Source organism: Colias croceus, chromosome 12 (genome assembly GCF_905220415.1).
Source record: "Colias croceus chromosome 12, ilColCroc2.1".
In the NCBI taxonomy this organism is placed as follows: domain Eukaryota; kingdom Metazoa; phylum Arthropoda; class Insecta; order Lepidoptera; family Pieridae; genus Colias; species Colias croceus.
Window position 1 is genome coordinate 7922592 of NC_059548.1, and position 17358 is coordinate 7939949.

The window sequence follows — 17358 nt, forward strand, 5'->3', positions numbered from 1 at the left end:
CATGGCACAGACTAATAATAATATACTACGTATACAAATCATGGTCTCCAATTTTTTTGGACAAATTTTTAAGTGAATTGTTGCATCCTTCCCAACTATTTCTGATTTCTTATGATATGTATTGAATAGAATTTAATATTTCTATTATGGAAATGTGATTTTTTACAATTACAACTTACAAGTGTATTTCAGAATAACATTATCTGAAATTAGAATTACTGTCTATGAATAAAGTTTTATCAATCTGTATCGTAGACAGAGTAAAGTAGCCTACTCACGATTCAATTTCAGTAACAATCTGCTGACACAATCTGCAGTGAGCTGACAGATTGTGTCGTGAATAGTATAGTTGAGGGCACGTTGGGGGCGTAACCCAACATGTTGTGTATTGGATCGGCGCGGAAGCAACCCGACAAATTGTCTCAGCAGATTGTGTGCGTGTTGAAACGTGAGTATTGTGATTGCTCCAATCTCGCAGTGTTACCAACTCTCAAAAATATTTATCCCTAAACTTTGTGTCAAAAACCCCTAAAAACGCCTAAATTATTCAGTTGTCCCCCTAAAAAACATACAAATATAAATTCATGATGATTTAGAAATAATATGCTGTAATATGTTTCAAAAGTCTTTTTATTACAAGTTATTTAATACATAAAATATTTCGTCTTCATCTGAAGATTCAGCGTTTTTGAAATCATACATGTTGCATAAATTTAACATTTTATTGGATGGTTTAAAATATGTTGTACAAGATCCACCATTTCGATTTAATGTAAATCGGACCATCATGATGCTTTGCAAAATTTTATTTAATTACGTACTGGATGTCGCTATGAGTCGCTAGGTCAAGAAATAAATATTAAAACTAGTTATGTAATTATCAATTTAAAAATATTAAACAGTCAAAAAAAAATCCCTAAAAATACCCCTAAAAATTTCAGACCCCTAAAAAATTCCTATCTCACTTATTTACCCCCTAAATCTGGGGGGAAAACCCCTAAGTTGGGAACCGTGCAATCTAGGCTCAATCGCGCAGCCGCGTTAATCGCAAAATGGCGGTTTTGAGATAAACGCGGGAAAGACATTTTTACATATTTGAGGAAGATGTTTATATTTTATAGCCGTTTATACTTTATAGCCCTTGAAATCTATCAATAAAATTGGAAAAAATACAAGCTTTACAAAGATAATTATCTTATATTTCATAAATTGTATATCCATTAATAATGCGTATTATTGCGTTGAGGTTTAGCATCAGGCCAGGCATCAACGTTACGTGCACACGTTGTGGCAAGCAATCGCGGAATGAAATTGTGTCATCAGCAGTGTTGCCAACTTTTTTTTCCGAACCCACATATTGGAGCCTCGTGGCCCACCAGAAATCCACTAAAGTAATCGGTCTTTAAAACCACCAGAAAAAACACTAAAAAATATCCAGAGACATGTAAATATTGAGTGCCCGTTGGTTAATTTTTTGCGAGTTATTTGTAAATAACAACAATTTTGAAGTAAGTAATTGACGTGACAACGTCTTAAATTAGGTTGCGGCTGGGAGTCACTTATGAAAAAGTGTAACGCTCGGTAACGTTACGATGAGTCACCGAAAGAGGCACGCGGGCATGGTTAGCCCGCCTAAGAGCGAGAGAGACAGACATAAAAAGTCGTTGTCACGTAAAACTTTCGCCCGTATACCGACTTTACAGGCAACCAATTATTTTTATTTTTGTTACATTTAAAGATCATCTAGAAAAATCTGCTTCTTCTAGAGTTTCAGTACCTATGTGAAGAATAAATTTCTGTGATAGAAATTTTGGTGTGTATTGTGGTTTGGGCATATTTAATGTAAAACCATATTACTTCACAAAATTAATTAAAATACGTCAAGCTAGAAGCTACCCGCCGCGGCCGCAGCGTAAAGCGTTGCCAATACGTAGGTACTGACAATTATTGTTTTTGTACACAAATACAGAATAAACATATAACCTTTTGAATCATCAAATCATACTTTATATCAATAGTAATAAAGTTTATAATCAAAAATATTCAAGAAATAGACAAACAACGGAGAATTCCCGAATGTTCGTTGAACCAACATGACACAAAATAAATCTTCCTAGTGGTTGAATGTCGTACCTTACCACTAATTGAACTCATCTAAACCACTAGGAAAATCCACCAGCCACTAAAACCAATATTTGTCCGCTAAATGGGGGAGCTAAACCACCCAGATCTAGTGGAAATTCCACTGAGTTGGCAACACTGGTCATCAGATTGAGGGTTGGATGAATCGTGAGTAGAGAACGCTCAATCGCGACTGCAACAAATTGTTTCAGCAGATTGTTGGTTGTGTTGAACCGTGAGTAGGGCCTTTAACATCTGTATTGATATTTGAAGACCTCTTTAGTTTATGGTTTGTGATTTGTATTAATGATTTATAATTGCAAATTATTAAAATGTCTTGTTCTTCGTAAAAGTTTCTTTCCACATTAATGAATTTATTTATAATTTAAATTTAAGTGTATTTTTAATAAGGGAAACCATAAGTCTGTAAGTGAACATGGCCGATTTCCTAGAATCAGAGGCAGAGGAGAGCGAGGTTAGTGAAACTTTTAGATTACGCTATGTTTTTGCATGAATTTCCGAGTGTCTTTCTATTCTAAATCCACGACATTCCTTTTAATATTATAGTTGGATTCTGAGGATGAACAACCAGCCGAACGCAAAAAACCAAAGCGTAAAGCTGCAGTACAAAGTGACGACGAAGACGAAGAAGAAGAAGGTTTGTACCCAATAATTAAGACCCGTTAACGTGTAAACGTTGCTTGGACTCACAAGGACTTCTTGCAATTTCTAATGTAATATTTGTAGTTTTCATCATTCATCACAACACATAGATGACGAATTAAATGTTGTTAAAACCTTCCAGAACCAATTTATCACCTATGTATAAGTGATATTCTTGAAGACTTGGCATTTTCTTCCTTTTAAGGTTATTTTTTTTAATTTTACTAAGAAAATGAATGTTTTATACCTATTCCACTGCCTTACTTATAATGTCTTTCTCATACATATAAGTGTCAAGTGGTTTTATAATAAAAATGTACCTAGGTCAGAGTACTTAACTCATTTCTTTTTAACAACTTATTTTGATTCATGTTTGTTACTGATGATTTAAAAACTGAAAAAAAGGTGAGCTTATAAACTTGTGGTATTCTTTAGTTAATTTCATAAAATTTTAATACTGATTAACAAATTAGACTTAGGTTAGATTACCATGTTTAAGATTTATATTATTTTAGATGATGAAGAGCGTCTCAGAGAGGAACTGAAGGATCTTATAGATGATGCTCCTATTGAAGAGTCAGGCAGTGATGGTGAAGACTCAGATGCAAGTGTAGGGCCTAAGAAAAGAAAGAAAAGTGATGATGAATTAGATGATAGACTTGAAGATGAAGATTACGATTTAATTGAAGAGAATTTGGGTGTGAAAGTTGCTAGAGTAAGTAAATTATGTTTCTTGTATTGTTATATCATAATAAAATTTTACTGTGTACAATCATTTTCCCTTTAGAGATACTTGCTTTATGGTACAATGTATCGACATTATTTTAATGTAGTCTTTAGGTTATTTGTGGCTACATAAATCTATTTCATAATTATTCTAAACATTAATTTATTGTTAACTTATGTTTAATTTATTTATTAGTTGATACCTATTTTAGAGCTTACATAACCTTGTCTTGTTTGTGGTTAGTATGTTCAACTATAGAAAGATATCAATGATCCCGAATGTTTTAGAATAAAATTACACTTATATATTTATTATTTTAGTTCGTTTTATTGAGAACTAATTATATACTGAAAATGTTTATTTTTTACACAAAATTGACACTTAACATTATATTTATTTATTTGCATTTTTTGTAGAATAAATTCAAACGTCTCAGACGTCTAGAAGATGATGACAGTGACAATGAGGGTGCAGATGACCCTGATTTGGAGAGAGAAGTTATTGCTGAAAAACTCTTTGTTGGAGGATCAGATGAGGTATGTATTTCACTGATAATGTTAATTTATTTATAATTGTATAATTATTATTAGAAGTTTTTTTATTTAGTTGACAAACATTGTTAATTGTTAAAGTAAGCCAAAACAAATCCAAGAACAACATACAACATGAAATTCTTGATGTTAATTTTACATTTAATAAAATACAGTAAAAAAGAAGTTATAAAGGTCTTCAACATGTGAAACTTTAAAGTTATGAATCATAGACTTGTTGTCAGATAGGTCGATAAACTCAGATATATTATTTTTCTTTTTAAATTCATCTTTTTATGTTTCGTATGAGAAGTGATGACAATAAAACACTTGAGATTTACACAGGGTTAATACCCTGTATCCATAATTATTTTATCATATTATTATATCCATATAATTATGGACAAAAGTTTATTTTCTAATTTTATAGATTTTTTCGTTTTCAATATTTCGTTGAATGTTTTACTAGGAGGATGAAAACCGCTCAGAATCAGCCGCACCAAGAGAGGTGGAATATGATGATGAAAATGAGGATATGGAGTCAGACGCTGATGACTTCATTGTTGATGATGATGGTAGACCCATTGCAGAACGGAAGAAGAAGCGGAAGCCTATATTTACTGATGCGTGAGTCTTATTAGGATATATTTTTATTGTTTAGAATTTTACCAGTTATTAAACAGTAGTTGTAAACCTGATCTCTTTTGATTAAAAATTCGAACATGTACATCTCAATCAAAAAAAATGCCTGCATTTTTCCATGAAAATGAAGTATTTATTTATTAGTAATTGAATATATGTACATAAATTAAAATTTAAACTAAAAAAAGCAATGTTTTATTATTAGATCACTGCAAGAAGGTCAAGATATATTTGGAGTGGACTTTGACTATGATGAATTTGAAAAATATGGTGAAGAGGATTATGAGGATGAGGAGGACGAAGATTTGGATGAATATATTGAAGATGAAGAAGAAGAAGGTACTGTAATTTTGTAATACATAACTTTATTCAAATATGTCTGTAGTAAAGTTTAACTTTTATGATTTCATTTTTGCAATACATTTACAGAAACTGAGAATTGTTACTTGTCTTTTTAAATTGATTTTATAACTATACTCATATCATAATCTATATAGATTGTATGTATTTTTGCTTGAAAGCACTAATTTAAGGGACTATGTACGGGTCCAATTTGAAAAAAATACGGGTTATAATACCATCAAGCTATGATCAATAGCAAAGAAATGCGGGTTTACAACCGCAGGCATAGCTAGTTTATGATATTTTTGCACGATTTAGTGTGTGTTTAAATATTAATTAATAAATTATTTTAAGGTGAAAGACGTAGAACTAAAAAGGGAAAACCAAAACGGCCAAGCAAGAAGTCTATATTTGAGATTTATGAGCCAAGTGAATTGAAGAGAAGTCATTTCACTGATTTGGACAATGAGGTTTGTGAATACTGTATAAGTATTTATTTTTTAGTGCTTTCTTATATTTTTGGTATACAGTCAAAAATAAATAATTTATCTTATTAATATTAGTAATAGACCTTAATTCTGATGAGATCTTTTAAGTCAATCTGCAGTTTTTATTAAGCGGAATTATTTGATTATTTCTCCAAAACACGTGTAATAAATTTTTCTTTACATTTTTAGATTCGTAAAACAGACGTCCCTGAGCGTATGCAAATACGCGACGTACCGATAACAGCAGTGGAGGAAGGTAGCACGGAGTTGGAGGATGAAGCGGAATGGATTTATAAGCAGGCGTTCTTGAAACCACCCGTGTCGAAAGCGGATGCGCAAGAGGCTAGGGATAGGTCGAGGCGGTATGTGGGATTATTTAATAAAGGGCATTGAAACTTTCTGGCATATCAACCCGGCCGCCATTTTGATTTTTTTTCAAAATCGCGGCGCACGATTAAAGTTGTATGTATGGATAAAGGATACATAGACAAACAAAAAATGTCTAATAACATAGTAGTACCCTAAAGCGTCACATTACCGAGATATTTGGAGGTAAATATTCACTTATGAGTACAACGACAAACACTAAAAATTAACTTATTACGTGTCTATATGCATAATATTATCTCCAAATAATCACTCCCAGGTAGATTATTATTAATTAACCGTTTATTGGAAGAAAGTAGGTACATTCATTACATAAAAACATACATACTTACATAAAAATGTAAGTAATGTAATGAATACCTAATTTCTTCCTGTAATAATAATAATCTACCTGGGAGTGATTATTTGGAGATAATATTATGCATATAGACACGTAATAAGTCTATTTTTAGTGTTTGTCGTTGTACTCATAAGTGAATATTTACCTCCAAATATCTCGGTAATGTGACGCTTTAGGGTACTATGTTATTAGACATTTTTTGTTCGTCTATGTGTCCTCTATCCATACATACCACTTTAATCGTGCGCCGCGATTTTGAAAAAAAATCAAAATGGCGGCAGGTCGATATGCCAGCGTCCATACAAAAAGTTTCAAACCCCTTATTGTTTTGGTAGTAAATATTATTGAAATGTAAATAAAAAAAATGAAATGTAAATAGTATTAAGTCGACTATTAGATAGTTTTTCTAGCGTGTTTCTTGACGATTGTTTTCATTAGAAGCTATTTTTCGTATAAATATTACAAGAAAAATTATTAGAAATACGCACATGTAAAAGTTTAAATAAATAAAAAGTAACTTGAATGATTCTACTAATGACTATATTTGTAGTATTCTAAAGTATTTTCATATGAAAATATTTTTTGTTTACTGATGTAACTATATAGTTACATCAGTAAAAAAAAATTTATTAGTACCTAATTTTTATTGATTTATTTTTTGCAGAGGTTCAAGTACTGTAGTGAAGATTCGGCAAGCGTTGGACTTCATGCGAAACCAGACATTGGAAGTACCGTTCATAGCGTTTTATAGAAAGGAGTATGTTCAACCAGAGTTGAGCATTAATGATCTGTGGAAGGTGTATAAATATGATGCTAAGGTATGTTTAATGTAATGCTATTTCTTCTATATAATAAAAATGAATCGCTAAAAGTGTGGTAAGCGCAAAACTTGGGAACGGTTGAACCGATTTTGTTAATTCTTTTTTTATATTATTCCTTGAAGTACGAGATACAAGGAGGAATATTTAAGTTTAATTATATAGTTGAATAAAAAAATCTTTAGTTTCTTATAAAAACATTAAAACTTATCATTTTACTGAAATTATTTCCACATAAAAAAAAATATAATTTTTATTATTGTGTATCCCAGTGGTGTCAACTGAAACAGCGCAAGGAGAATCTGCTAAAACTGTTGGAGAACATGCGAGAGTTTCAGCTCGATAAAGTTATGGCGGACCCGGATGCGCCCATACCAGATACCATGAGACTCATTAAAGATGAAGATATTGAAAGGTGCGTAGTAGATTAGAAAATAGTAATTTTGAAGGACATGTAATAAATATTTATAATTCTTAAAATTAACTGCATAACAGTTTTTACTAAGTACCAATAAGTAGTAATCTGGAGAAATAACGTTACATTTATGTATATGTATAAAAAAAAAGAAATTATTGAAGTTGGGCAATTTATATACTCTATTTGAATCACATAATATTGATTTGAACATTTTCTTAAAGATTAGTTACAGATTTTAATTAAAAATGCCTTTTGATCTCTACCTAATATAAACTGAAAATCATAAATAGTTTCTCATAATGCTTTTGTTAGACTGAAAAACGTGCAAACACCGGAGGAACTGCGCGACGTGCACACACACTTCCTGTTGTACTATTCGCACGACCTGCCCGAGATGCAGAAAGTGCAACGCGCGAAAGAGAAGAAGAGACAAATTGAGGAGAAGAAGTAAGTTTCTTGTTTTTTGTAATTATTTGTATCGAAAATTGAATGAAAATATGATCGTTATTGTACATTTTACAATTACCATGTTGTCAAAAGAAAGAGTTTACTGTTGTCTCAACATTTCAGATGTCATATTATCATAAAAAATATAGGTATCATAAAAAAAAATCCCGTAAAATATAAGTTACTGCACCAATTTTCATTCCGTTTTTAATGATAGTTAGCGTGGTTCCCGAGGAAGGTTTTATTACATAATTTGTCAACTTTTTGATAACAACTTATAAATTACAAAATAACTCATCTCGCAGGAAACAAGCGCGCGAAGAAGCCGAGAAGAACGGCGAGGATCCAGACGAAGCAGCCGCAGCAGTAGAAGCTGCGCTCCCCGACGAGGAGGAGACGACGGAGGTGAAGTACGCGGTGCGATCCGGCCCGTACGAGCTGTGCAGGAAGGCGGGGCTCGGTTAGTGGATGTGGATTATTTTTTATGTATAAAGATATAGAGCAGGTGGGTTGCAATTTTTTTTTTGTAATAAAAGGTATCTTATTGAGTTTTTTCAGAAAAATTATGAACACATTTAATTTATACACTCTATGATAAACACCAATTCATTGAAAATACGTCATTATACATGGTGGGTGGTTTGACAGAGCCGCTGGTGCGCAAGTTCGGCCTGTCGGCGGAGCAGTTCGCGGAGAACGTGCGCGACAACTACCAGCGGCACGAGGTGGAGCAGCCGCCCGTGCCGCCGCTCGACGCCGCGCAGGAATATGTGAGTTTGTGCTTATGCATATAAGTTGATGTTTTTTTTGTGGTAAGTATACAGGTTTTAAGGAAACATTTATTTATTTTCGTGTTTTCATTTTTTGCTCTCATGTATGTGAAAAATTTAATTTCCATCAAAAAGTTGTAATGCTCGTCATTTCATCTTATATATCGTCATGACTTGAAAGTGTGTGTATAGTAAAAGGGCGTGCGTGCGTTCGTACGTTCGTGCACGTGTGCGTGCGTGTGTGAGTTCTGTTTCGTGACATAATAATAATAAACATTAAATATCCGCCACTAGTCGCAGTTGGTCGCGGAAGGGCAGTTCAAAAGCCATTCGATTCGTGTAAGTGTGTTATACAATACGTGATTGTACACAGACGGGCCCCGACGGGTCGGCCGCGGAAGCCGTGCGGCGCGCGGTGTACATGTGCGGCGTGCAGCTGGCCCGCGAGCCGCTGCTGCGCGCCACGCTGCGGGACGCGCTGCGCGAGCGGGCCACGCTCACCGTGCGCCCCACCGCCAAGGGGCTCAAGATGATCGACGAGACGCATGGCTGCTGCAGGTGGGATAATAGGGCGACATAACGTATTGGGCACTTGTAATTTTCTATAAATGTTAGGCAAAAAAAAAAAATGATGATAAACCTGTATAATGTATCCACAAATTTTTTTCAAAATAATTTTTATGTAAAATTAAAATTGTATTTAAATGTTTTATTAATTGAAATGACGTAATATGTGTATGTATTGTTACTATCTTTCTTGTAATAGTGATCTATATGCTCAACGGGTTTCCATCCTTTAATCCCTGAAAATTGAAATTGAGGAATATCAATATAATTTTGAAATTCTTACGACCTATTCTGCTTTAGTATTGCACTACCAGTTTTAATTAACCAAATTATTGTTATTTTGCAGTTTGAAATATCTTAAAAATAAGCCAGTTAGAGACTTGACTGGAGATCAATTTTTGAAACTAAGTATGGCTGCAGAGGATAAATTATTGGAGATCAGAATTAGTGAAAATATTGAAGGCAATACTAGTTCCAATTACTTGGAAGAACTAAAACAGCTGTATCAAAAGGTAAAAAACTAAATATTATATATATAAAATCAGTTAAGAGTTAACTCATCCTTTATCGTATTTAAATATATTGTGCCATCAAAAAGTAATTTTTTCCATAACTCGAATAAAACGTAAAAATAAAATTCACATAAACAGTTAATTTCCAAAACTTAAAAATACTACATAAATAATTATAAAACAGGACGAATTCGCGGCCACTGTACAAGCGTGGAACGACCTCCGTGCGGAAGCGGTGACGCTGGCCTTAACAAAGATCGTTATGCCAGAATTGCGGCGTGAATTACACGCTCAATTGTTACAGGAGTCTAAGGATTATGTGCTCAAGTTAGTATTTGTTTTAGTAAAAAATTAGTGTATAGGCGTAAATCAACGAGGTTTCGGTTAATAAGAGCTTTGTTTTTAAAATATGTACTTACATAAAGTAGATTAAATAATAATTAAACTTGAAAAAAAAAAATGAATGATCAGTTGAACGTATATTTTGAAACTTTAATGTTTATATCATATTTGAGTATGACAGGCAGACTTGTTTGCCTTGTTGCTTGACATAAGAAGGAAAGAGACAAAACATTAATAAAATGAACATTCAAATTTAAAAATTGTGGAGTTTTTAGAAAAGTTGGCTAAAGTAGTTATTCTTGTACCTGGAATCATTTAAGATATCCCCTTTATTATTATTTTGCAGAATTCTTAAATATTACCTGTTTTTAGGTGCTGTCGACGACGTCTCTATGATTGGTTGAAAGTTGCTCCGTATGAATCGCGTATTTCAGAAGATGATGATGACGAATGGGATGCGTCTAATGGTAAGAGTTTAATATTTATTACAAATTATAACATTATTCGTACTCGTTTGCAATTAACAAATTATAGTAGAGCCATTTTAATAGGCAACATTTGACAGTTCAACAAAATTCAACAACATAACCTAGTAACGACGACATAGAATAACATGATATTTCGTTTTGTTAGAACTGCACATTTGCTTAACTTTTTTCAATAACGATTACATATTTTTAATAATAATGACCGATACAAGTAATTTTAAGATTTTATTTTACTGATAAACCATCCTAAACATAATAAACAATTTCTGAATTGAAGAACTGACGTCGCTACAATTTTGTGTCAATAAACCTTTTTTCTTTTTAAATACTAGAGACGTTACTCTAAAAATCGAAATCTGACATCTAGAATCGAATGCATTGATTACTTGTGAATAAAAATCATCATAAATTAATAAATTCGATTGACAAATGTTTCAAATCCGTATCGATTAATACACTTTAATCGATGTTTTTAAGCAGGTTACCTCTCTTCGAAGATAAAATTGATAGACGTCAAATGTTGCCTATTAAATTGGCTCGACTATAATATAACTAAAATGTCTTAAATATCTGGAATACTGTACAGAAGATTCAAAACGTTAAATTGAAACATGTAGAAATATAAATGACTTTTGTGCTAATTTATTTTATTAATGTATTCAAAACTTTATATTCAATATCTATATGAACACAATGAGAAGCATCAACATTCAACATTCATAAATCATTGATGTAGGCTAATAATAATATATTAGGTCCAAGAAAATCAATGGATATTTGAACTTTCTTATCTTTTTGTAAGATGGTTAAATAGTTGGTTATGTCTAGAACTGCGATAATAATATCTTTATATTTAGTAGAAATCTGCTCAGATAACCAAATTGAAATGAAGACTAGTACAATGCGGAAATGGTTATGGTCTCTGGAGACTCTGGAAGCATTGCATTGCTGTCTTTCAGAACAATAATTAATTGTTTTCGTTTATATAAATTTTGCTATCATTGATAGCAAATACGAATTTGCCGTGGTTAAATTATTTGTATTTTTATCATTTGTTAGTTTGTAGTAAGTTATTATAGTGCTGGTTTATAGAAGTACTTTGGTGAAAATAAAGTTATTTGTTGTTGAATATACCTTGTTCGTACAGTTTGAACACGTCATATATGTTCGGTAGGTGTGCGCGTGGTGTCTATAGCGTACGTCCCGGAGCGGTCACAATGCGCGTTCGCGTGCGCAGTGGTCGGCGGCGGCGAAGTGGCGGACCACCTGCGCCTGCCGCACCTGCTGTGCCGCCGCAACGCGTGGGACCCCATCGAGCGCCGCAACAAGGAGGGCGACCTCACCGCGCTGCGCAGGTGCGTGTGGGGAGTGTAGTGTGTGTGGTGCGTACTGCGCAGGTGCGTGTTGTCCGCAGTGTAGCGGGAGGCGGCACGATTACACGGACAGTAACCTACATAGATTTATTGCAGTTAAACTTGCGTTAGTACCGCCAATATTTGTTGTTACCTAGATGTAACATACCGTGGGTAAATTGCACAGGAACTGCCGCGCTGCGGATGATACCTATGCCCTGATAATTTTTAGCAAAGTGACAAATTATGTTATTTTTACATAAATTAAAATTTAGGAAAATCAATCAGTCCATTTTTTTAAATAAACGCCTAAGATAATTGGGTAAAATAAATAAGAAAGGTGCACCTTTACTTCTTTCAGATTTATTCTACGCAAAAAACCTCACGTAATTGTAATTGGCGGTGAGTCTCGAGAGGCGTTGAATATTAAAGCTGACGTGTCCGAATGCATTCAACAGTTGATTGAAGACGAACAGTTCCCTAGAATTCCCATAGAAATTGCTGATAATCACGTCAGCAAAATTTACAGCAACAGCATACGAGGAAAGGTGAGTTATTGTTTGCTAGCAAAGTCACACAAGTCTATATGAATTTTTAAATGTTTGCCTTTATATAATGTGTTAATAATCAATTCAAAATCAATCAATTCCTAGATTTTTGTCTTTTGAAGATATTTTATACATTTTAAAGAATCAAGCTTTTTACTTCTTTTCATTTTAAAATTGTCACATTCCTTTTATAATTTGGATAAATATTTATTTTAGAATGACTTCAGAGAATATCCCGACATACTCAGACAAGCGATATGCCAAGCGCGCTTATTGCAAGATCCTCTCATGGAAATTTCACAGCTCTGTGGACCAGACGAGGAAATTCTTTGTCTAAGATACCATACGCTACAAGACCAACTGAATAAAGAGGATCTACTTGAAGGAATCGAATTAGAATTTGTGAACAGGGTTAATGAAGTCGGTGTGGATGTCAACGAAGCAGTGTTAACTGGTCGAGGAACGGAACTTCTACAGTTTGTTTGTGGTCTTGGACCAAGAAAAGCACAAGCGCTCATCAAACTGTTCAAGCAAACGAATCAAAAGCTGGAAAATCGAACGCAATTAGTCACAGTATGTCACATGGGACCTAAAGTGTTCATCAATTGTTCAGGGTTTATCAAAATAGACACGAATAGTCTTGGCGACAGTACGGAAGCGTATATAGAAGTGCTAGACGGTTCTAGAGTGCATCCAGAAACGTATGAGTGGGCGAGAAAAATGGCGGTGGACGCTTTGGAATATGAGGATGAAGATGCAAATCCTGCTGGAGCGTTGGAAGAAATTCTCGAAGCACCTGAAAGATTAAAAGATCTAGATCTGGATGCTTTCGCTGAAGAATTGGAACGACAAGGTTTCGGCAATAAGAGCATAACGTTATACGATATTCGTGCAGAATTGAACTCTAGGTATAAGGATCTTAGGGTTCCATATCGATCGCCGACACCTGAAGAATTGTTTGATATTCTTACGAAGGAATCACCTGAAACTTTCTATGTAGGCAAAATGGTGTTAGCCACTGTTGTTGGAATAACTCATAGGAAACCACAAAGAGAAATGCTGGATCAGGCCAACCCTGTAAGAAATGATGAGACTGGTCTGTGGGAGTGTCCCTTCTGTCACAAGAACGATTTCCCTGAATTATCTGAGGTAAATATGAAATCTGTTTTTAGTTGTGAATGTGTACATATACATGTACCTTATAGCGTTTTGAAAACTTTGCATATCTGAAGTATACAATAGTATACAATACAATAGTTTTGCTTGCCAATTTTTCGTATCAATTAATTACCAGATTTTCGCACATTATTACATTAGATATTAATCAACATATCTCAGTGCAATTAAATAAGCAGCTACTAAAAATATTTTTTTTATAAATAAAAATATCCGCGCATTACAACATGCACTTTTATAAGTGCATCCATTACAACTTTATCTAATCAATTATTTGTATTTCAAGTACGTACAAATTGCAGTTGTCTCCGAAAACATCTCTTCTGTATATTGTTTTTAATTTTATTTTTTTATTACCTTATTAATTTTCTATTTGCAAGCAACATTCTAATAACTTGAAAATATTGCTATTATAAATAAAATCTCTCAAACCCAGGTATGGAACCATTTCGACGCGGGCGCGTGTCCGGGCCAAGCGACGGGCGTCCGGATCCGACTCGACAACGGGCTCTCCGGCTACATACACATCAAGAACCTGTCCGACCGACACGTGACGGATCCGACGGAGCGCGTGCGCATCGGACAGACGATACACTGTAGAGTGCTCAAGATAGACGTGGAACGGTTCTCCGTGGACTGCTCGTCGAAGTCCTCCGATCTGTTGGATAAGAATAATGAGTGGAGGTTTGTTGCGTATAAGCTAGTATATAAGTGCATGGAAATGAGATAAAAAAAATTATGTGGAGACAACAATTTTTATGTTAGCGGTTAAAGATGTCGCATTTTTTTTTCCTGTTTGTTATAGATTAAAGAAAGAGTACGCATAATGTAAATAAAAAAATAACAATTTTGGTATTCCAAACGGTTTAAAAATTAACTTTGATAAGGATATAAAAAAAAAAAAAACATTAATTTGTAATATGTAAAACATTTTGCGACGTTCAAGCTGAAGTTCCGCAAATAAGTTGTAATTACGTTAATATTGTTATTGCTTTATTTTCTAACAGTTATAAGATAATTATTGTAACCTTTACCAGACCGTCAAAAGATCCGTACTACGACCAAGAATCAGAAGAAAAGGACATACGGAAGGACAAAGAGAGCAAGCAGACCAAGGAGCGGATGCAGTATGTGAAGCGAGTTATAGTGCACCCTTCATTCAGGAATATTTCTTTTGTGGAGGCTGAGAAACTGATGGAGAAGATGGCGCAAGGAGAGGTCATTGTTAGGCCGAGTAGTAAGGTGCGGTTAAACCGTATTACTATGTTGTTATTACATACATACTTCTTCTTTTTTAAATCCAATAGTAGCGAATTTTTATTTGTGTATAATTAGATAAGTTGAAGTTGATTTGTACTTTGTAATATTATCGCAATTCTTTTGAGCTTTTAATACGATTAATATGGTCGAAAGTTAATACGGTCACTCATTATATTAATGTATTGTTTGTAGGGTTCAGATCATCTCACGGTGACTTGGAAAGTTGCGGAAGGTATATGCCAACACATTGATGTTCGAGAGGAGGGAAAAGAAAACGCATTCTCGTTGGGTTTGTAACTTTTTATGAACATTTGTCTTAAACCTGTTTAAGATATTTGTCGTTTTTACCTTTTTGTGATTTATAATATTAACTGTAATATTAACTGTATATTTTTTTTATATAAATAGGTCGCAGTCTTTGGATACAAGGGTCGGAATTTGAAGATTTGGATGAAATTATAGCACGATACGTGACTCCGATGGCGGGACACGCGCGAGATCTCATTGCGTACAAATATTACAAGCCCCTCGGCGGCATGAGAGACAAGGCTGAAGAGTTGCTCAAGGAGGAAAAATCTAAGAACGCCAATAAGATTCATTACGTCATTTCGGCGGCTAAAAATCACCCGGGCAGATTCTTACTATCGTATCTGCCCAGAAACAAGTGCACGCACGAGTACGTGTCGGTAACGCCGGACGGTTACAAATTCAGGCAGCGAATGTTCGACTCGCTGGGCAGCTTGCTCAAGTGGTTCAAGGAGCACTTCCGCGACCCGCCGCCGAGCGGCACGCCCGCGCAGCGGACGCCCGCGCTGCGCACGCCGCACGGCGGCATGACGTCCGCCATGTACCACACGCCGGCCGCGCACACGCCCGCCTTCCACACGCCCGCGCACACGCCCGGCCCCGCCTACATCAACACGCCGTACACGCCCTCCGCGCAGACGCCGTACATGACGCCGTTCGCGACCACGCCGCGCCAGCCCGACTTCCTGACGCCCGTGGTGCCGCGCCACAAGCCGGCACCCGCGTACACGGAGCCGTCCGACTGGCAGAAGGCGGCCGAGGACTGGGTGCGGCACCGCACGCGCGACACGCCGGGCACGCCGGGCACGCCGGGCACGCCGCGCGCGGGCCGCACGCCGCGGGGCGACGCGCGCGCCACGCCGCGGGACGCGCGCGCGCACGGCTCGGGCCGCTCGTCGCGCGCGCACTCGGCGCGCTCCACGCCGCACACCAACACGTCGCCGCGCTCCATGTCGCTCGGGGACGCCACGCCGCTCTACGACGAGAACTAGAACGAAGACTGATGGAAAATTTTTATTTTTGTACGCACGTCCGCCGCTCGCGTTCCGGCTTCGACGGGCTCTCTCGCGCGGTCTCCGCGCGCCCTTCGACCCCCGTACGACGCCTGCGGACGCGAATAGTTAGCGATGTTTCTCACCGACGGAATCGCGGCACTCGCGTAGATAGATAAATAAACTAATATCTGTTACCGTTTCCATAGTAGCGGTTTGTGTCCATGTTTATTGTATTTAGTGTGACGATTGTATATTTTAACGCTACCAAGTTATTTGGTAACATGTAGTGATCGACGACGGTTACGTTTCTCGGGCAAATGTATTTAACCATAAAGCGTCATTTAAAATGTAATAGAGAATGCCTTACGACGGTTAGTGACTCGGTTCATCAAATAATTTATTCATGGCTAACGCTAGCGGGAACTGTAATAAAGATTACGACGTAAATGTATTTTGTGTTTTATTTTTTTTTACCAAAATCACGCCTTTGTCGGTTATAGAGCTGGGCAGAAATGCCAATATAAAACATGAATTAATTTCTCAATCAAATGTTAAGTTATTCAATAAGCTAAAGTATGTTCATAATCATAGAGTCATAGACCATTAATCAATATTTGAACACGTTTGGATAACACGGATAACATCAATGAATCGGATGATAACAATTATTTATCTATAACAATAGTCTTTATAACCTGATATACAACATTCAATTCCTATTTAACAGAGTGACTCTTCATTTAATAAAAACGTTGAAGACAAACAACCATTAGTGACATTTACGTGAATAATGATCACCATTTAAATTTGAATAGGCTCAAGGATTTTCCATAAAGGTTTTTAAGAGGTAAATCTTTTTGTTGCGTGCTAATGTCACTGATTTGGTTTTTTATGTATAAAATTGTTACTCTTGCATTTAATATTAAGTTCGGATTAAAGATTTTCCTTTACTGATAGACTAGAAAAGGACTAGGCTTTTTTGGTGTTCCTCAGACATTGATTGAAAAACGGAGAAAGAAAAATTACAAGAAAATTACCATCAAATTAAATTGTCTTTTCTGTAACTGCTCGTAGAGCATCTATTATCGTGCAAGGAATCAGTTTGATTAAAAATAAAGA

General features: G+C 35.6%; 1 protein-coding gene across 1 annotated transcript; it reads left to right on the forward strand.

The window, feature by feature from the left end:
* Positions 1-2416: 2416 nt before the first annotated feature.
* On the forward strand, positions 2417-16690 carry LOC123696115 (transcription elongation factor SPT6). The gene is made up of 24 exons (XM_045642137.1): positions 2417-2596; positions 2689-2779; positions 3300-3499; positions 3928-4047; positions 4511-4668; positions 4889-5022; positions 5380-5495; positions 5703-5875; positions 6905-7058; positions 7331-7473; positions 7789-7923; positions 8229-8383; positions 8572-8693; positions 9067-9251; positions 9607-9772; positions 9957-10099; positions 10487-10581; positions 11777-11957; positions 12316-12502; positions 12719-13651; positions 14115-14362; positions 14716-14920; positions 15131-15227; positions 15347-16690. The coding sequence occupies exons 1-24, from the start codon at positions 2558-2560 to the stop codon at positions 16234-16236; spliced, it is 5070 nt and encodes a 1689-aa protein (XP_045498093.1). The 5' UTR covers positions 2417-2557; the 3' UTR covers positions 16237-16690.
* Positions 16691-17358: the final 668 nt, after the last annotated feature.